This window comes from Lontra canadensis, unplaced genomic scaffold (genome assembly GCF_010015895.1).
Source record: "Lontra canadensis isolate GAN:19392208 unplaced genomic scaffold, GSC_riverotter_1.0 scaffold43, whole genome shotgun sequence".
NCBI classification, from domain to species: Eukaryota; Metazoa; Chordata; class Mammalia; order Carnivora; family Mustelidae; genus Lontra; species Lontra canadensis.
Window position 1 is genome coordinate 12232201 of NW_022631037.1, and position 19363 is coordinate 12251563.

The 19363-nt window shown below is 53.1% G+C and overlaps 1 protein-coding gene across 3 annotated transcripts; it reads left to right on the forward strand.

Moving 5' to 3' along the window:
- The first annotated feature begins 9207 nt into the window (after window positions 1-9207).
- On the forward strand, window positions 9208-18463 carry COPZ2 (COPI coat complex subunit zeta 2). 3 transcript variants are annotated; one of them, XM_032871389.1, is made up of 10 exons: window positions 9208-9349; window positions 10144-10218; window positions 11799-11880; window positions 12390-12481; window positions 12917-12972; window positions 13669-13746; window positions 15483-15534; window positions 16145-16183; window positions 16812-16931; window positions 18121-18463. In XM_032871389.1, exons 1-9 carry the CDS (start codon window positions 9239-9241, stop codon window positions 16881-16883), a joined length of 657 nt encoding a protein of 218 aa, XP_032727280.1. In that variant the 5' UTR covers window positions 9208-9238; the 3' UTR covers window positions 16884-16931; window positions 18121-18463. The 3 variants fall into 3 exon arrangements, with proteins under 3 accessions (XP_032727280.1, XP_032727282.1, XP_032727281.1); XM_032871391.1 differs by having other exon boundaries at window positions 11829-11880; XM_032871390.1 differs by lacking the exon at window positions 16812-16931.
- Window positions 18464-19363: the final 900 nt, after the last annotated feature.

Below are 19363 nucleotides of genomic sequence, written 5' to 3' on the forward strand. Positions count from 1 at the left end.
GGGAGCCTGTAAAACCTGCAGATTCTGAGGCCTCACTCCAAGACGCGGGTAATTTTAACACAGTTGATCCCAGGACCACCTTTAGGCAATCACTAAGTTGAAGTTCCTAGTACTTTGTTCCCAGCTGTGGGACAAAGAGGCATCAACTCAAATTCTTGACTCTCAGGGAGATTCTCGTAATCTAGTGGGCGAAATCACTGGTCCTTGTACAACAAGGACAAGGCCAGCTGCTAACTCTTCAGATAACGACATGTAGTCCTCGCGTGTTTGGAGAGTTGGGAGGCTTAATCTGGGGTGGTTCACAGAATATAAAGCACTTTCAGAATTCATACAGAAAGGTACACCAGCGGCCAGTCATTGAATCCTTAACAAACTGCTGGGGTAGTTAGGCATTTCAAAGACTGATTCAGAGAGCACATGTTTTACTTACTCGTTTTACTATTTGGCTTCTAGTAAATGCTAGAATATAAACTCCACGAGGACTAGAATTCTGTGCGTTAACTGTTGAATCCTCAAAACCTAGAACAGTGGGACGCCTGGGTGGCTCAGTTGGTTGAGCAGCTGCCTTCGGCTCAGGTCATGATCCCAGCGTCCTGGGATCGAGTCCCACATCGGGCTCCTTGCTAGGTGGGGAGCCTGCTTCTCCCTCTGCCTCTGCCTGCCATTCTGTCTGCCTGTGCTCATTCTCTCTCCCTCTCTCTCTGACAAATAAATAAAATCTTTAAAAAAAAAAAAAACAACAACTAGAACAGTGCCAGGAACAAAGTTGACAATAAATACTGAGTAATTGAAGGAGAACTCCAGCAGGAAGGCCTGTCATTAGAAGGTCCTGCTAAAAGCAGAAATTAATACGTGGAAGACATGTGGTCTTGGAAGGGTATGGGATGTTACCAAGGAAATGGGAGACCATTCAGCCCCCGAATTAATAAGACCATGGAAATACTCCTGTTGGATAAGAGGAGAAACTGAGGTGTGCTTTGTTAACTCTTAAAAATATACCAATGGAGGGGGGGCGCCTGGGTGGCTCAGTGGGTTAAGCCTCTGCCTTCAGCTCAGGTCATGATCTCAGGGTCCTGGGATTGAGTTCCGCATCGGGCTCTCTGCTCTGCGGAGAGCCTGCTTCCCCCTCTCTCTCTGCCTGCCTCTCTGACTACTTGTGATTTCTTTCTCTGTGTGTCAAATAAATAAATAAAATATTAAAAAAAAAATAGAGTGTCATTTGTTTGACCCAGCAAATACAGAACAATTTTAAACCTTGACACAATTGAAAAAAAAAAACAAAACTGGGTGATTCTCTAACCTATGGGAAACTTTAGCACCAACAAAACTGGTGTTTTAGACAGGTCCACTTGTATTTTCCAAGTTCCTTTTGAGCCACATAGCACGTTACCAAATGCATGGGATAAGAAAGTCCAGGGCGCCTGGGTGAGTCAGTTGATTAAGCATCTGCTTTCAGCTCAGGTCATGATCAGAGTCCTAGGATTGAGTCCTGTACGGAGCTCCCTGCTGAGCAGGGAGTCTGCTTTTCCCTCTCCCTCTGTACCTCCTCCCTGTTCATGCTCTCTCTCTCTCTCATGCATAAATAAAAATCTTTAAAAAAATGAAAAAGTCTTACAGTGGACACAAAACTAATGTGAAGTCAAATCAATTAAATATTCACTGAAATGAAATGGCAGCCCTAGGTTGAAGGCCACCCTGGGAGCTAACATGGGACACAATCATGTCACTTGGAAAGCTTAAAATCATTTGGTCGCTTTTAATGACTCAAAATTTGTTGGGATAGCAGTCCTACCCATCCTCTCCTCCCCTTTCTTTTCTGGGGTCCTGGGTGTCAAGGGAGGCACAGGCACCGAGGAGAGGAAGGTCTCTGTGTTAATCCCTAGAAAAGGGATGGGAGAGGTGTGGAAAGTCATTTGTTCGTGCCCATACTGTCCCCTTCATTTTCTTTTGCCTGCCAGCTTCACTGTGTCCAATTATTTGAGCGTTCAGTGGGAGGTGGATCAGGAACTGTTTAACTGGGTTAAAGAGTGACAAGATCAAGTCATGCTTAGCGCTTACTAAAGGGTGGGAAGGAAGAGGGAAAGACAAGGAATTGCTCACCCGTTGCAAGGACTGAGGAGAATCTAGACGTAGAGACGGTTTCAATCAGCAGCAGGCAGGTAGGCCTGTCCAGGATAGTTCGTACTCCATAGCAGGGAGCGGGGATCAAAACACTGTCTTCCACTCTGTTGAGAATTCCAGATCAAGTCTGAGCAGGTGCAAACCTACTTCCCACTGATTAACCATGTAAAATCCAGGGCGTGTCCTTCACCTAGGATGCCACCCTCCTCCCTTCCCCTGGCATGCTCTCCCTCTCCTTTGCCTGGAACAGCTGTTAATAGGACAATTACCCAAGAAGCAAAAGAAAGAAAGATGCCATGTTGATGTGTCATCCGTCCTGGTATATCCATTAAATCAGACTGAGAAGACCACTGGAAAAAGTGAACACATGCGCTCCCTTCCCTAAGGGAGAGGCTGGGAGCCATCAGTAAAACCAGACCTTGCCCTTGTGACTCGAGATCGCTTGGGAAAGGACAAGGCAGTGGGAAGCCAGGAAGAGAGTTTGTTTTAATGCACAGGGACTTAGGGTCATCAAAGAGCCAGCTAACTATACACTGGATTCCCTACTCATCTGGGCTATATCTGTGTTGACCCAGCTTCCTCCATGGAAAAAGCTGTTGCCACCAGCAGACACATCCATCCTCCAGTCATCTGGGAGGAGGACATCTGCCAGGAAACCCTTAAAGAAGGGGTTGGATTTCTTCTGGAATAGCAGGGAAAGGGAAAATCTAGTCTTTCTGCTCTTCTGGTTGCTCATTATTTTTTTTTAAGGTTTTATTTATTTATTTGACAGACAGAGATCACAGGTAGGCAAGAGAGGTAGGCTCCCCGCCCAGCAGAGAGCCCGATGCAGGACTGGAACCCAGGAGTCTGGGATCATGACCTGAGCTGAAGGCAGAGATTTAACCCACTGAGCCATCCAGGCACCCTCTTTCTTTTTCTTTTTCTTTTTCTTTTTTTTTTTAAGATTTTATTTATTTATCCGACAGGCAGATCACAAGTAGGCAGAGAGGCAGGCAGAGAGAGAGAGGAGGAAGCAGGCTCCCTGCTGAGCAGAGAGCCCGATGTGGGACTCAATCTCAGGACCCCAAGACCATGACCAGAGCCAAAGGCAGAGGCTTTAACCCACTGAGCCACCCAGGAGCCCCCCCACCTTTTTTAAGATTTTATTTATTCATTTGACAGAGAGAGAGATCACAAGTAGACAGAGAGGCAGGCAGGGAGAGAGGGAGAAGCAGGCTCCCCGCTGAGCAGAGAGCCCAATATAGGGCTCGATCTCAGGACCCCAAGACCACGACCTGAGCCGAAGGCAGAGGCTTAACCCACTTAGCCACCCAGGAGCTCCTATTTTTCCTTTTTAAAGAAATTTTTAAAAAATATTGCTAATCTATATAAATATTTCTCACTCTCCAACTTCCATCTAACCCAGGGGAGTGTATTAGATGACTGTGAGATTTCCTTACAGCCCTTCTGAGAGATTCTAGGATTACATCCTGTCCATACTAAATGTTAGCATGTCTTGCAAGGAAATCAATTAGTTATCCTGCTAATCCGACATCTGGCCTCCTTTCTTACATGGTAAACATCATTAGCAAGCTTGTTACCATTAAACCCTCAAAAGAGGTAAAGCTCTTCCACAAGCCAGCCTCTTCCCTGTGCACCCCTGCACCTCGGCTGTCTTAGAAGATTGCTTCTTAACCCTGGTTGCACATTAGAATCACCTGGGGGGCTTGTAAAAATTATCCATGCCCAGGTCCCACCCCCAACCAATTAAGTCAGAGTCTCCCAGAGCAGCCCTGGGCATCAGGATTTTGTAAAATGCTCCTCAGGTGATTCTTATGTGCAGTCAAAGTAGAGGATTGCTAGCCTGGAGCAAAAATTCAAATTGGGTAAAAAGAAAATAGCAGTGGTAATGCGTAAGCGCAGACTAGAATCATCACCTGATTTTAGGATACAGTCTTTCTCCGTCCTGGAATGCCCTATTCCTTGAACTATCCAATGAAAACACCTCATTGTTCATTCATATCTTGCTAACAATTTATGAAGCTGAGTTCAGCCATTCTGTACGTCTCACCACATTGCCCCAACCATGTTGGGTAATTTTGAGGGAGGTGCCATAGTGAGGTGGGAAGCGTGGGTGTTTTGGACTCAGAGCTGGGTTAAAAAATCTGGCTCTCCCACTTATTTGTTGGGCCCTCCTGAGCTAAATGGAGATAACAAGATACAGGTTCACAAGGTTTAAAAATCAGATCCAGTGGGGCACCTGGCTGACTCATTTGGTAGAGTAGGTAATGCTTGATCTCAGGGTCATGAGTTCAAGGCCATATTGGACCTGCAGCCTACTGGGAAAAAAAAAAAAAAATCAGAGCCTGTGTACAAAGCCACCTGTGCTTGGGTAGACCTGAGCATAAGGCTCCTTTCTTGCCCAGCTATCTCTCTCCCCACCCTACAACCTTATTATACCAGAGAAAGCCAAACGCCTAAAGAAATGAGTGCTGGGGGCACCTGGGTGGCTCAGTGGTTAAGCCTCTGCCTTCAGCTCAGGTCATGATCTCAGGGTCCTGGGATCAAGTCCCACACCGGGCTCTCTGCTCTGCAGGGAGCCTGCTTCCTCCTCTCTCTCTCTCTCTGCTTGCCTCTCTGCCCACTTGTGATCTCTCTCTGTCAAATAAATAAAATCTTTAAAAAAAAAAAAATGAGTGCTGTCCTTAGGATGGAGACTCATCCTGCAGACAGAGCATGAAAGCTTCCATTTTTTCCCTGGTTGATGCCACAAGCACACACATCCACATCTCGCATTCCACACACACACACCTCCCCCTCTTGACATTATAGCAAGACGGAGAGAGAGAGGGAGAGAGAAAAAGAGAGAGAGGCTGTTACCCAAGGGAGCTGTTTCTTCTTGTCGCACAAGAACAGATGCCCAAATCCTAGGACAGCACAGAAATGTGGCAGCAGGAGAGTGAGTCAGAGGAAACAGAATGGTTTCACCTCCAAGATCTACCAGGGCCCAGAGGGGCCCTCCCGGAGCCTCACAGGGGCAGGGACCCATGTACAGTTTTCAGAACCAATTCAAGGCCCAGCTACTCCGCAGACCCCAACCGGCTGGAGATGCAAGCAGCCCCTCACCCCTACCCCTCACCCCCATGCACCCACCCCCAAGGGAGCAGAGGGCAAGGAAGCATGAGGCTGCATTCTTTCTGAACACAGCTTTGGCTTCCTCCTTCCAGGGAGCCTTCTCATCTGAGGCACTTGCACACTTCTTAGTAAGTAAGTAAGCCAGGCTTACGCTGTGACATCCTCTTGGGACAGTCCTGTGGAGAAGATGCTGTCCTGTCACTGCGATCACTGAGCCGATATTTTTACGTAGAACCCCATTAAAGGGGCACCCTGGGCTGGGGGCCCAGAGAAGAGAATGAGTCCTGAGCTCTCTGCTGAGGGACTGTAGAGGAGGAACCATCCCCAGGGAGAATCTCTTTCTGGAAAAGTTACCTTGAGGTGTCTGAATTTACTTTTTCGCCACAGCATGTAAAGAGATCCCAGTGATTAGAACTGCAGCGACAACCACGGTGGGAGAGGTGGTAGTGGGGAGGATTTTGTGGTTCCTGTGCTTCCTTCCAGGGCCTTCTCTTTCATCCCAGCCCCCACACCCCAATCCAGTGGCTTCTCATCCACCCTCCTATAACCAGCTCCCCCACCCTCCTCCCCTGTGAAGCCACGCGGGTTCCCCAAGTCCCCTGTCCACACAGGTCTTCCTCCCTCCCTTCTTCTGCAAGCTGACCCTCTCCCACTGTGGGTACCATAGGCCAAACAGAGTCCAGGAAATGCTCCCTGGAGGCTTTTTGATCTGTCCTTGTAAATATGAGCTAAAAGTGAATTAGCTGACAAAAATATTAAGGCATCGAAATAATCAAATCAGTATTTTTTATTACATACCAAGCCAGCATGACCGTTGACAGAACTTCTGATGATCAGAATCCAAACAAATAAAATACGGCCTCTTTCCCCTCCATTGCACCAAATCGTGTCGATCCGTGTTCACTGGTAAAACGCTGACAGCCTGCAAGGAAGATTCAGATGTGTCCCTAAATCATCACAGAAAGAGTTTAGGCAGATGATTTCCTCAGCTGCTTGTGTGGCTCGCTCCCTGCCTCTTTCGACTTTGTTCAAATGTCACCTTCCTGAAGCCTTTCCAAACGACCCTAACAAAAATGGCATTCTGCTCTGCGTTCCCTAACCCCTCACATTCCTAATATTTTTCCTTCATAGCATTTATCACCAACTCACACAATACCCATCTTATGTATTTGTGGCTTATTTGCACAGAAATGCGTGCGCACGCGCCAAAACACTTGAATATAAGTTCCATGAAAGCAAAGATTTGATTTTGTCTACTATTGTATTCCTGTGAATTGGAAAGTAAGCATTCAATAAATATTTGTATAACAGATAGTTTCATTCACAAACACGTTTTTATTATTCTTTGTTTAAAATAGGTATTCTGGGGATGCCTGGGTGGCTCAGTCGTTAAGCGTCTGCTTTCAGCTCAGGTCATGATCCCAGGATCGTGGGATCGAGTCCCACATCGGGCTCCTTGCTCAGTGGGGAGCCTGCTTCTCTGCCTGCCATTCCCCGTTTGTGCGCTCTCTCTCCCTCACAAGCAAATAAATAAAATCTTAAAAAAAAAAAAATAGAAGTAGGGGGGCGCCTGGGTGACGCAGTGGGTTAAGCCTCTGCCTTCGGCTCAGGTTGTGATCCCCGGGTCCTGAGATTGAGTCCCGCATCAGGCTCTCTGCTCGGCGGGGAGCCTGCTTCCTCCTCTCTCTGCCTGCCTCTCTGCCTACTTGGAATCTCTGTTTGTCAAATAAATAAATAAAATATTTTTTAAAAAATAAAATAAAAATAGGGAGCCTGGGTGGCTCAGTGGGTTAAAACCTCTGCCTTCAGCTCAGGTCATGATCTCAGGGTCCTGGGCTCCAGCCCTGAATCGGGCTCTCTGCTCACCAGGGGGCCTGCTCTCCCCCCACCTCTCTATGCCTGCCTCTCTGCCTACTTGTGATCTCTGTCAAATAAATTAAAAAAAAAGTCATAAAAAAGTAAAACATAAAATAAAATAAAATAAAATAAAATAAAATAGGTATTCTGTGACTATATACAATTCATTTACTTATTCACTTCACAAATGCTTTTGAAGTTCCGATCACTCGTCAGGCCCTGTCCAGGGCACCCAGGATTCCCTGGGGAGCAAGACAGACACATGATCTCTGTTCTCCTCTGACTCAGAGACTGGTGGGGAGAAGGACTGTACACATTTGTGCATCAATAACTCAGTAAAGATGATATTTCGATATTGAGAAAGGTACAAGGTAAGAAATAAGTAGAGGGGGGGCGCCTGGGTGGTTCAGTGGGTTAAAGCCTCTGCCTTCAGCTCAGGTCATGATCTCAGGGTCCTGGGATCAAGCCCCGCATCAGGCTCTCTGCTCAGCAGGGAGCCTGCTTCCTCCTCTCTCTCTCTGCCTGCCTCTCTGCCTACTTGAGATCTCTGTCAAATAAATAAATAAATTCTTTAAAAAAAAAAAAAGAAAGAAAGAAGTAAAGAGCTGAGACAAAGAATGTGACAGGAGAGACTTATTGAGTTAGGTCGGGTGGGGATGAAGTTGACCCTGGAAGAGCCAGAAGACCTTCGTCAGCAGTGGAAGAGCCCCCTCAGCAGTCACGTGGACGAGTGAGTGCAGTACAGGCCTTGAGGAGGAGAAGGAAAGAGCCATATTGAGCCTAAAATGGGCTCCCCTCCCCCATTCAACTACAGTCTTTATTAACTATATCATCCTTTTTTTAAAAAAAGATTTTATTTATTTGACAGAGATCACAAGTGGGCGAAGAGGCAGGAGGAGAGAGGAGGAAGCAGGCTCCCTGCTGAGCAGAGAGCAGGATGCCCATCCGGGGCTCCATCCCAGGACCCTGGGATCACGATCTGAGCTGAAGGCAGAGGCTTTAACCCACTGAGCCACCCAGGTGCCCTGAGCTGTACCATCCTGATATGGTCACACAAACTCTGAATCTCCCCACCCCTTAAAATGTGGGTGATGGTACCTACCTAATGGCTCTAACAGTTTAAATGCAAAATACACTCCTGGTGTTGTTATGGGCAAACAGATAAGTCCCGGTTCACTTGGTACCTTCCCAGTTAGAATCTCCCACTGGCCTTAGGAAGTCTCCTAAAATGAGAGATACCTGGGTGGCTCAGTCCTTAAGTGTCTGCCTTAGGCTCAGGTCATGATCCCAGAGTCCAGAGATCTAGCCCCACATTGGGCTCCGTACTTCTCCCTCTCCCCCTCCCTTGGTGTTCCCTCTCTGGCTGTCTCTCTCTGTCAAATAAATAAATAAAATAATTTTTAAAAATGCGGGGGTCTCCTGAAGTGGAAGTTTGGACTCGGGTAGACTTCGACCAAAGAAGCCATGAGGCCTTTGTGCTGCTGGGCATCTGCCCTGTCCCAGATTGTCCTCTCTGTGTCTTGGGAGATTCTGGGGAGCTGTCTCTGAGTCATGGCTCGCTTCCTGAGCAGGGGAGGAACTTTTCTGCCCAGAGGGGTCTCCCCAGAACTGTTCTTGTCTGCTCTCACTCCCAAAACCTGTCTCTGAGACCCGAGGGATGGCGAGAGATATTTAGTCCCCGAGGAATCTACCCAGGAGTCAAGAGGCAAAACTGGGCTTGGCGTGCGGTCCCTACTGGCCCCAGGACAGCCTGCGGACCCCGCAGCAAACCAAACGCCCCGGGGGGAGGCGGCAGGGGAAAGCAGGGCCGGTCCCGGGACAGCGCGAGGATTCGGAGAGCTCGGGACTCGGTGGACCCGTGGAGAAGGAGAGAGGGGAAGGAGCAGAGGGGGAAGGAGAGCCGGGGCGCAGGGCGGAGTGGGCGGGAAGCGAGGGCGGGGAGGGCGAGAGGCAGGAAGGGGCCACCGGGAGAAGGGAAGACACGCACGGCTGGGCGGGGGTGGAGGGGGGGACGCGAGGCCTGCGGCCGCGGGCACCGCACGGGCGGCGGCCTCCGGGGGGCGGCCCCGCGGGGAGGGCGGGCCGGCCGGGCGGGCGGAGGCGGGGCGGCGGGCGGCGCTGTCAGCGCGAGGCGGCTGGCGGAATGCAGCGGCCGGAGGCCTGGCCACGTCCGCACCCGGGGGAGGGGGCCGCGGCGGCCCAGGCCGGGGGCCCGGCGCCGCCCGCCCGAGCCGGGGAGCCGGCGGGGCTGCGGGTACGGAGCGGGCGGGCGCCGGGGTCCCGGGCGGCGGGCGCCGGGCTGCGGGAGCGGAGGGGTGGGGGTGGGGGGCGGGCCGCCAACTCACGACTCGCGCGCCCGCGCCCGGGAACTTGGGGCCCTCGCCGACCGCCCGGGGAGGGAGCCCGGGGCCAGGGTAGGGGAGAAAAAGTTCTCCCGGCGCGGACCCGCGAGGAGGCCGGGCCCGAGTGCGCGTGGGACTGAAGTTCTGGATCAGTTCGAAGCGGTGATGGGCACGGCTCGGGCGGGGGGGTGGGGGTGGACCGGGGTTCCGCTGGTAGGGGTGAGGAGTGGCGGGGCCGCCCGGGACTCGAGCTCCCAGGGGAAGGTGGGCTGACGTGCGGGGCTTCTGGAGCACCCCCTCCCTGGGGCCAGGGGGCTGGGGGCGCGCTGAGAGCGCGGGTCCAGCTTCGGCCCGGGGTCCGCTGGAAGGAGGAGGCTCAGCGCCGCTGTCCCCCCGGCCCAGGTTCTGTGATACACTCCGACTCGGGCTCTGGAGCAGTCAGTGCATGACAGAACTTGGGCCCGGACGGACCTTCAGCACCCAATGGGCACAGCGCCCACCCGGGGCCTGCAGTGCAACATCTGCCTCGGAGTGGAGCAGGCACTGGAGTTGGCCGGCACAGCACAGGGTTGGGCCAGAACCAGCTGTGGACCTTTGGGGTCGCTGGACCCTGAGGATGACCTCCTGGGGCCAGCAGATGCCATAGAGCCAATGGCAGGGTGTCTGCCTTTAGTCAGGAGCCAACGGAGCTCTCCCCTGGTGTCAGTTGCAGGAACCTTCCCTCTACACCATCAAGGCTGTTTTCATCCTAGATAATGACGGACACCGCCTCCTGGCCAAGGTAAGCTCCCACCCTTACCGGAAAGCCCCTGAGGACACTGCTACAGTCCCAAGAACAGAAGTCCCCACCCAGCTGACTCTCCTGTCTCAGGAGAGACCCCACTGTGGGCTCTGTAACTCAGAGCAACTCAGCTTAGACCTCTCTAAAGGTCATTCTGTCCTTCCTCCTGCCTTGTCCCACGGCTGGCCCCTGGCAAGAGGATTGTAGCCCCTCTGTTTCTACTCACATTCCCAGAAATGTCTTCTCATCAGTCTTTCCACTGCCCCGGATCTTGGGCCCAGAAGGGACCTCCTGAGGGGTCAGGGGAGTGTCAGGCCTGGGACCCTGGAGCCTTAGTCCCCACATTCTATATAAGCAACCTGCACTTCTCTTCTACGGTTTGGAAACCACTCAGGATTTAGTCTGAGGAGTCTGAGAATTTAGAACCAGACAAGATCTTAGAGACTATATGATCCAACTGTCTCCTTTCACAAATGAAGGAAATGTGGTATAGAGAAGCTAGCTGAGTTGCCTGAGGCCACAAGTGTTACTATCAAAACACGGATCTGAACTCAGGTAAGTCCACTTGAAGCTCAGGAGGGTGATTTTCACTGTACCAACTCTTCAGGTGTCTGGTGTCTGTCCCACATGGCCTGGGTAAACCAGACTAGAATAATCAGAAAGAAATGGCTATCGCCGACACAATTAACTACAGTAGGACTCTGGCATCTAAACAAGCTATGAAATGCATTCTAGGCTTGTTGTTTTTTTGGGGACTGAAACTTTTTGTCTTGCTGATATCCAAATGAGCTTGTTCACACAGCAGCGGTCCCACAGGGAGGCCACTGATTTGCCTGCAGATGGGGTACTGAGTGGCAAAACCCACATCCAGAAAATTGGAAGCTGGGCCCGTCACACTCTCCTCCAGCAGATAACAGACGGAGATCAGCCATGCCCAAGGCTCCAGGGCTTCCGCCCAGCAGGACCCACCCATGTTCAGTTGAAGATACTGAGTCAGAGAAAGAGGCTCACCAACCCAAAAGCATCCCTAGTTAGGCGGTGTGAGCCTGGAACTTTCCCTTAGCCATATAGTCTTCATCACCACAACCCTGTCTGAGGTCAGACCATCCTTGGCTGTGCCCCTTACAACTGTGAGAAGTCGGGGAAGTTATCTGACTTCTTCACGCCTCCTAATCCTCATCAGTACAATGGGGATAATAGGAGGAAGAGATCATCAGTATTATGCGGATAAAAGGAGCCGCTGTTGTTGTTACTGCCCCTGGCTCTGCCCTCTTTCCTGTAGACTTGGGTTCCTGTAGCAAGGGTGACCCACTGAGCACCCTCGTCCTTAGCTCATGGACATCTGCCAAATGTACAAAAACCACCAGGAAATCAGGAGAGGACTCCAAAAGCAGGAATTAAAATTCCTCGGCTTTTGATGACTTTCTTCGCTTAAAATGTGTGTTTATGGGGAAAGAGTGAGCACACAGGCCTAAAGGGCAACAAGCAGGGGACAGGTCTGTGCTTGCCCCAGCGCTTCCCACCCAGGGAGGAGCCAGGTTCTGTGGAAAAGCGATCACCCCTTCTTCCCTTTCTCATAGTATTATGATGATACATTCCCCTCCTTGAAGGAGCAGATGGCCTTCGAGAAAAATGTCTTCAACAAGACCAGCCGGACTGACAGTAAGTGTCCGCCTCTTCCTTGTCCAGAATTCTCCAATGCACATCGCCATCCTCCCCATCTGGACACATATGTCCCTGTTGGCCACTCATACCCACAAGCCATCCCCTTTTCTTCCTCTCCCTCCCACCTCTTCTCTCCCTTCCTCTGGGAAGCCTTCACTCTCCATCCCTCTCTCACCCCCTGTCCCACCCCCCAAACATACCTAGACCTCTCTCTCATCCGAAGAGGCCAACTGCATTACTGCATTGTGTGTCCCCCACCAGCCTGGACAAGGAATTGCACATGGTGGGAGGGGGACCAAAGGTTGACCCTGCACAGGATTTGTTGGCTTCTCCGAATGAGACAGTCACTAGACACAGAGTAGTCTAATGGGGGTGTCTCTAGTGCTAGTTTTTTCAAGGGTTCCTTGCAAAGTGAAGAAGGAAAAGGAGGGAGAGAAGCAGAGCTGGAGATCAGGAGGAGGGGCCCGGCAGAGGGGGCCAGGCCTGAAAGCCCCTTCCATTTCTAGGTGAGATTGCATTTTTCGGGGGCATGACCATTGTCTACAAGAACAGCATTGATCTCTTCCTGTATGTGGTGGGCTCCTCCCACGAGAATGAGGTGAATTCAGGAGGTCGGGGTGACAAAGAGGGTCTGCCCGTAGCTTGGATTCTGGGGTAGAATCTGGGTTATCATGGGTACCCCTCTTTCTAGGCTCTGGGGGCTGGGGAGCAGCCAGAATGATTCTTTGTGGGATGGGACATATCCATGATGTCTCTTAGGTTCCTTGGGGACCAGAAATGAAGTCCTGGGCAGAGCCTTGGTTTCTTCCTTGTATATCACCAGGGAAGGATACAATCAATGTCCCACAGTGGGACACCCCGGTGCTTCTCAGCCCATGCATAGGGAGGCATCCTGGGGTCAAGCTTCAGTCAGTCTCCAGCCCTGTTCTCTTTGAAAAGGGTTGACTGCCCACACAGGTAGGCGTCAAATGCTCCTTTGGGCCTTCTCAACCTCAAGTTCTCTTTTCCTCCTCCCCTATCCACCCACGCTCAGCTGATGCTCATGTCCGTTCTCACCTGCCTGTTTGAGTCCCTGAGCCACGTGTTAAGGTGAGTGAGGTCCTCTGCCCTCCAAGGCCCCCCGCCCCCGCAGGCCTTGATACGTCACAGATGCAGGACCCTTCCTCAGTTTCCCTCTCTGAAGTCCCCAAAAGACTAAGACTGGAGCCAGAGCTGCCTCTTCCAAGGCCCCTGCCCTTTACTGGACCACCGTGGCTCAGAGCAGAGCCACACGAGGGTGCGGCCCAAAAATGAGGTCCAGAGAAGTTAGGCGACCTGCCTGGAGTCACAGTCTGTTTGTATCATGACCGAGACTCAAACTCAGAGCTTTTTGGACTTGACGCTCAGCATGGTTTTCACTGCAGCCCCATTCAGTTACCTGGTATCTGTCCCAGTGAACATGGTCTGGCTAAACCAAACCAGGATAAACCAAAAATAAATGTCTACAGTTGAGACAATTAGCTATAGTTCAGCTGTGGCAGCTAACCTAGCTATGAAATGCGTTAGGGCTCACTTGGCGGGTGCAGTGTCAGTGTGGGAGTGTGGGAGGTTGGGCAAAGCGGGGACGCGCGAGCTCGGGAATCCCTTGCATAGGCACCGCCCTCACTGCCCTTGACATTCTCCTTCCCAGGTGATTGTTGGAGGTGGGGGAGGGGGATGGGTGGAGAGAGGTGGGTCTGCCTCGCCTGGGCAGAAACCCAGCTCCTCCTGGCCGCGGAGAGGTCCAGGAGCTGTGTCTGCCTTCAGGAAGAACGTGGAGAAGCGCTGGTTGCTGGAGAACATGGATGGGGCCTTCTTGGTGCTGGACGAGATTGTGGATGGCGGGTGAGGAGCCGGCGGGGAGAAGAGGGGCGGCTCAGGGACACTCACAGCGGGAGGTGCCTTTGAGGGTCATCAGCTCTAGATGGTACCAAGCACATTGTTGGCTCTCTGGCCAACCCCTCCCGCCTTTCCCCCACCCCGCTCATGAGGATGGAGGCTGATTTCAGCATAAGCCAAAGTCAAGCAAACCAGAAAGTAATCTCAGGTCAAAGGATGGCCAGTGGTTGAACAGGCAGGGTTTGGGGGAATGATTTGATCTCCGGTGCCCAGGAGGAAGGGGCAGCACAGGCCCCTGCCCCTTCCTGGGAGATCTCCATTCAGCTCCCTACTACCTACCTGCACACACACACACACACACACACACACCTCTTAGAGCTCCATCCCTACTTAGATCAGCCAGATGCATGACCTTTCCTTATCTTTCCAGTGGGGTTAAGGGGACAACCTCAGCAGGTGTGGGGATGAAATGAGGCAAGGCAGGTGAAGCTCACCCCTCTTGTCCAGTGATTCAAGTGACCTGTCTAAGGTCTCGGCTGCCAGGGGGCCAAGATCGAACGCCAGGTGCGTGGTTCCAGAAATTGTGCTCTTCCCATGACACTGTGCACTCTGGGAGATGGCGCACCACGTACTCCTTCCCTCGTCCCTCTCTCCTCCCTCTCTTCTCTCTCCCTCCCTCCCCCCTCCCTCCTCCTTCCCACCCCCACTGCCTGTTGTGGCAAGGCCTTGTGCTAACTTCCTGAACCCCAAAGCCAGTGAGGTAAGACCAGCCTTGGCGGGACCCGAAGCATATACAATTTTGTGGAACCTCTTTAAGGAATGCGTGCGTACACACACACACACACACACCCCTTGGAAGAGCCTGTGCAAGGGCAGATGTAAGCTTTATGTGCCTCCAGGTCTCTGCCCCCAGAGGAGCTCAGTTTCCCTCTAAGGAAAATGGTGGCAGTGTCGGTTGAGACAGTGCCTGGACGGGAGCCCTGGCTTGGGATGTTCCTGTCTTTATGGACAATAGGCTCTTTGGTGAAGGGGTGCCAGGTGCCCCAGTGATGGAGCCTGAAAGAGAGACCTGGTCACTCCCCTGGGACTGGCATGAAAGCAAAACTTGGCATCTGCCCTAGAGGAGCCTCCTGGGGTGAAGAGGACCATCCAGTCAATCGCCCACCCCGGTCCCACCTGCAGTGACCAGCCCTCACACCCGCACCCCTGCTCATACCCACAGACGCTCCCCTGCGCCCCCACTGTATGGCGAAAGACCGCGGGATAGCCAAAAATAGCCTTGATCCTTGGGTCTATCAAAAGGGGAGATAGATTCTGATTTTAAGTGTCCTCTTCTCCTGTGCGGCGTGACCCTGTGGCATAGAATACTAGTGAAACCGGATGGGATCCCCACGGGCCCTCCCTTCCTTCGCCGCATCAGCATCCATCCCCAGATCCAGAAGGTGAAGGGCACTTTCAAGAACTCAGAGCGTTTCAGTCTCTGCTTTTGACACTCTGATCATTCTAGACTGGACTAACTCCACCCCATTTCAAAGCTTTTGACCAAGGACACCCCATTTCAAAGCTTTGTGACCATCGGGTTTGAGGCATAGAGGGATCAAAGCTGAGGAATGTCGGTGGGAAGGTACCTGGAAAGGGCAGCTGCAGGAGAGTAAGGGAGGGAAGGGGGCCCAGCAGGGAGAGGCCACAGAGTGGGGAGTCATGTCATTGATTGTCCTCCTGGTTTCTGTCTCATCTTGTAGCGTGATTCTGGAGAGCGACCCCCAGCAAGTGATCCAGAAAGTGAATTTTCGGGTAAGAGTCTTCCGGCAGGTCCCTGACTCCAGTGTCGCTGGGCTGCCCTTTCCACCCTCCCTGCCTCCTGTCCTCCCTGTGCAGGCGATGCCAGGGCCAGGAGACTAGGAACCCGAGCTCCTCTAGCAGAAGCAAGTACTGGGTCAATGCACCTGGCGGGGTGGCAGTTAGGAAAAGAGATCTCATGACCTCTCTCCCCCTGTAGAATCACCAAGTACCTCACCATCCTCCCCAGTGGGAAGTACAGAGTGGGGAAAGAGAGACATTCTCCAAGAGACACCAGGTGGCTGCCTTGGCCTTGAGTTTGGAGAGTGGGGCTACTGAGAGACCCTCCCTGCCTAGTTTGGGTTCTTATGTCTGGATGAAACCTTTTCTCCCATCTCTGTTCCCCTTCATGCCTTTGCTCTCTGTGCACCCAGAGACGGGCCCCAGGGGCCTGGCTTCCAAGTGGCCAGCTGCAAGGCTCCCACTCATCAGTCAGGTGTATTCGGGGTCCCCCCCCACCACTGCATCCCCTCACTCCTCCCCCCAAGCCCCTTTCCTTCACTTTGCTTGCTTCACCCGAACCCCTCCTCTGGGCTGACCACCCTCGGACACTGCTTCCCTGCAGGCAGATGACGGCAGCCTGAGCGAACAGAGTGTGGCCCAGGTAAGGCCCCCTGCATCTGCCTTGGCCGGAAGTGGGCTAGAGGGAGGAGAGCAGAGCCTCCCAGAGGGACCAAGGGGAGCCATCGAGGCTGAGAAGTCAGGGGTGCAGGAGGGAAGGGATGGGACAGTGACAGGCCGTCTCCTGGAGAGTCAAGGCACAAACTGGGTATTCGTAAGTGCTGGGTGCCTCACCAGCATCCCGCCTCATCTCCTGGCTTGGCGTAGTTGGGTTGAAACCCTGGGGTGAGCTGCCACCCTGATGACTGGTGTGCCTTGTCCCCCAAAACATTCTGGGGACCGAGGCACCTGATGCTTCCCCAAACCCAGAAAGGATACCAAATAGTTTTTCTCTAACCTCTCACCCCATGCTGCTTAGGGTTCCTGCTAGAGTTGTTAAGGGACCCCCTAACCGTCTCCACTCACCACTTGCACCTTGCCCCTGAATGACCTGGCTGTGGGGACGCCCACCCCTGCCAGTCTCCTGCATGGTCCAGTCTGGGAGGCATGTGTGGCAGGGGTGAAGCTGGGGGCAGGGCAGGTTCCTGGAACTGTGGCTGACTGGTTCCCCAGCTGTGCAAACTTCCTGCTTGTCAGGCCCACTGCTTGACCTCCATTCTGTCTGCCCACAGGTCTCTTTGCCCAGACTAATCCTGCTTTTATGGACCTTCCCACCTCAGTGCACTAACTTCCTCCTGCTGTGACAGCTAAGACAGGGGACGGGACCCAAGCCATCCCGCGTGGAGCCCCAGGTGTGGTGCCCACTTTCTTTCCTGCCCTTGCTGCTCACCCCGCTTCTCCCTCCTCCCAGTTCCCCCCCACCCCGTGCCTCCTCAGACCTTCCTGGGATGAAGGCAGCCATGTGGCAGTTTTCAGGTCAGAGAGAGGCTGGAGAACAATAAGCAGAACAGTTAGGAACACAGGTGCTGGTGTGATTGTCCCAGGATATCTGTTCCACCCTTCCACCCTACCGCCTGCAAGCTGTGTGACCTACAGCAAGTTACTCAACCTCTCTGGGCCTCTCATGAAGGGCAGGACACTCTTCACAGCATTACTAGGAGAATTAGGAGAGCTAATGCGGGAAAGCTTTAGGCCACCTCCTCTTTTTTCCAAAGGGGGAATGAATTCTTGAGGAAGAACCAAGGAAGTTGTAGGTAGTGAACGGGAGATGAAAGGAAGGGAAAGTTAGGTTTCTGGCTGGGAAAAGCTGGGGAAACCCAGGGCCAGGCAGCCCTTGAGAGAGGAGGGAGACTGTGCAGGAGTGAGAGACATAGCAGCGTGGGCTGGGACTTCTTCCGAGGGGAATGAGGCCTGATAGCCAGAGAGGTGATCTGAGGGACGGACCTGGGGTCCCCACCATGTGGGCATTCTGTGTGCACAGTTGTATGCATTTGTTTAAGTCCTCAGCAGAACTGGAGAATGAACGCATCTGAAAGCAGGTGTCCCGTGGCAGCACTGGGCCAGCCCCCCTTGGCCAGCTGCGCCACATCAGCATCGGGCTGGGGTGGGGTGTTGGGGACACGCTGCCAGCCCCGGCCACAGCTAGGGGTTGCTGAGGAGTCTGGGCAAAGGCAGTGACCTGCCTGGGCCTCGTCTCTGCCTAGACGTGGCACTGTGGGCGGACGCTCCAGTGGCAGGGCCTAGCAGAGACCAGGCTTACGGCCACACCCCTGGCTGCCGCCTGGGGAACTGTGGCCGGTGGGGCAGGCTCGGGCCTGAGCTGGGAGCTGGCTGCAGCCAGTTTGGACTGCTGTTTTGTGGGCCTGGCGCCACTCATGCCAAGCGCAGATGAGCTACTGCCACCTAGTGACGGAACGTTGCAGGGACACTTAGAGAAGGGCTTATAGACCTCCCCATCACTACCGTGTTAGGGCACTTGATATCCACCCCCCGCCCCCACCCCCCAGTTTCTTTCACTCAACCTTATTCCCTATCCCCCAGGTTCTTCAGTCTGCCAAGGAACAAATTAAATGGTCGTTACTGAAATGAAGGCTGTGCATTCAGGTCTCCCTGCCCCCAGAGCATTTCCACAATCCTGGCAAAAGCTCAAAGGCCCCAGGGAACAGGAGAGATCCTTCTGTATCCCTAAGCCCTCCCAGAACTGACTCCTGAGGTCTCTGGCCAGGGACTCTGAGATGCAAAGATTGGGCTTCAGCACTGACTCACCCCTTCTCACTGCCCTGGCCTGCCCCTTTGGCCATGAGAAACAGCTGAGCTGCCTTAACTCAGACCTTTGGCATCCCTGGCCCCAGAACCCTAATAAACCTGCTTTGTCTCCTGCCAATGGTCTCCTTCTCTGCTGGCCTGGGAAGTGTTGTGTAAGTTCTGATGAGGGCTCCCGCAGTGTCCGCGGCTCATCTTCAGGAGGCCCAGGATCAAGGTGTCCAGGGCTAGCCCTGTGGTTGCGTGATGGGGGAGGGGATCAAGAGAAGGGGACGATTTATCATCGTGAGGGGGTGTGACACTGATACCACGGGGCCCCCAAGTGATGGGAAAGGCTAGGTATGATTGTGGGACAAGGTAAAAAAGTAATAATGGCTGAAATGGCGCACATTCGGGGAGAAGGAGACAAAAGAGGGTACCCCTAAGCGGCACAAACCTCCAGGGAAAAGAGAGGAAAAGATGGTACACACATGGTGACCCTACTGGGAATTCTTTGAATCACTTTTTCCATTCCCAGCTTCCAAAAGGGAAGGGCGGAAGGCTTCCTCTGACAAACTGAGGAACAGCACGCCCGTTTTTCTTGGCATGGCCGGCGCCGCGGAATTCCTCTGCTAGCAGACGTCCTGGGCACCAGAGCCCTGCGAGCTTGCCATGGTTGGGCCTGATGCTGGCGGCGAGGAAGCATGGGCCAGCCCCACCGTGCATGTGTGTCCAGAGCACCCAGTGCGTTCCAGAGGGTGGAAGAGTGGAGGTCTGCAGGGAGGGGAGAGAAGGGCAGGGGATGCCAGGGGCAAACGGGAAGGATGGAGCGACTTCCTCGGCGACGTAACTCCCATTCTTTCTCCCTGTCCCAGAACCTCCCGTTTCTCCCTTTATTTCCCCGACGCGTTCCCGCGACCCTGTACAGCAATCCCCTAGACTGTGTAACGGTCGGTTCCGGAACAGCTCGTTTCCCTCGATACCTTTCCACGCTCCGCCCCGGCCCTGCCCCGCTCCCGCCCCTCTCTGGCACAATTTTCCG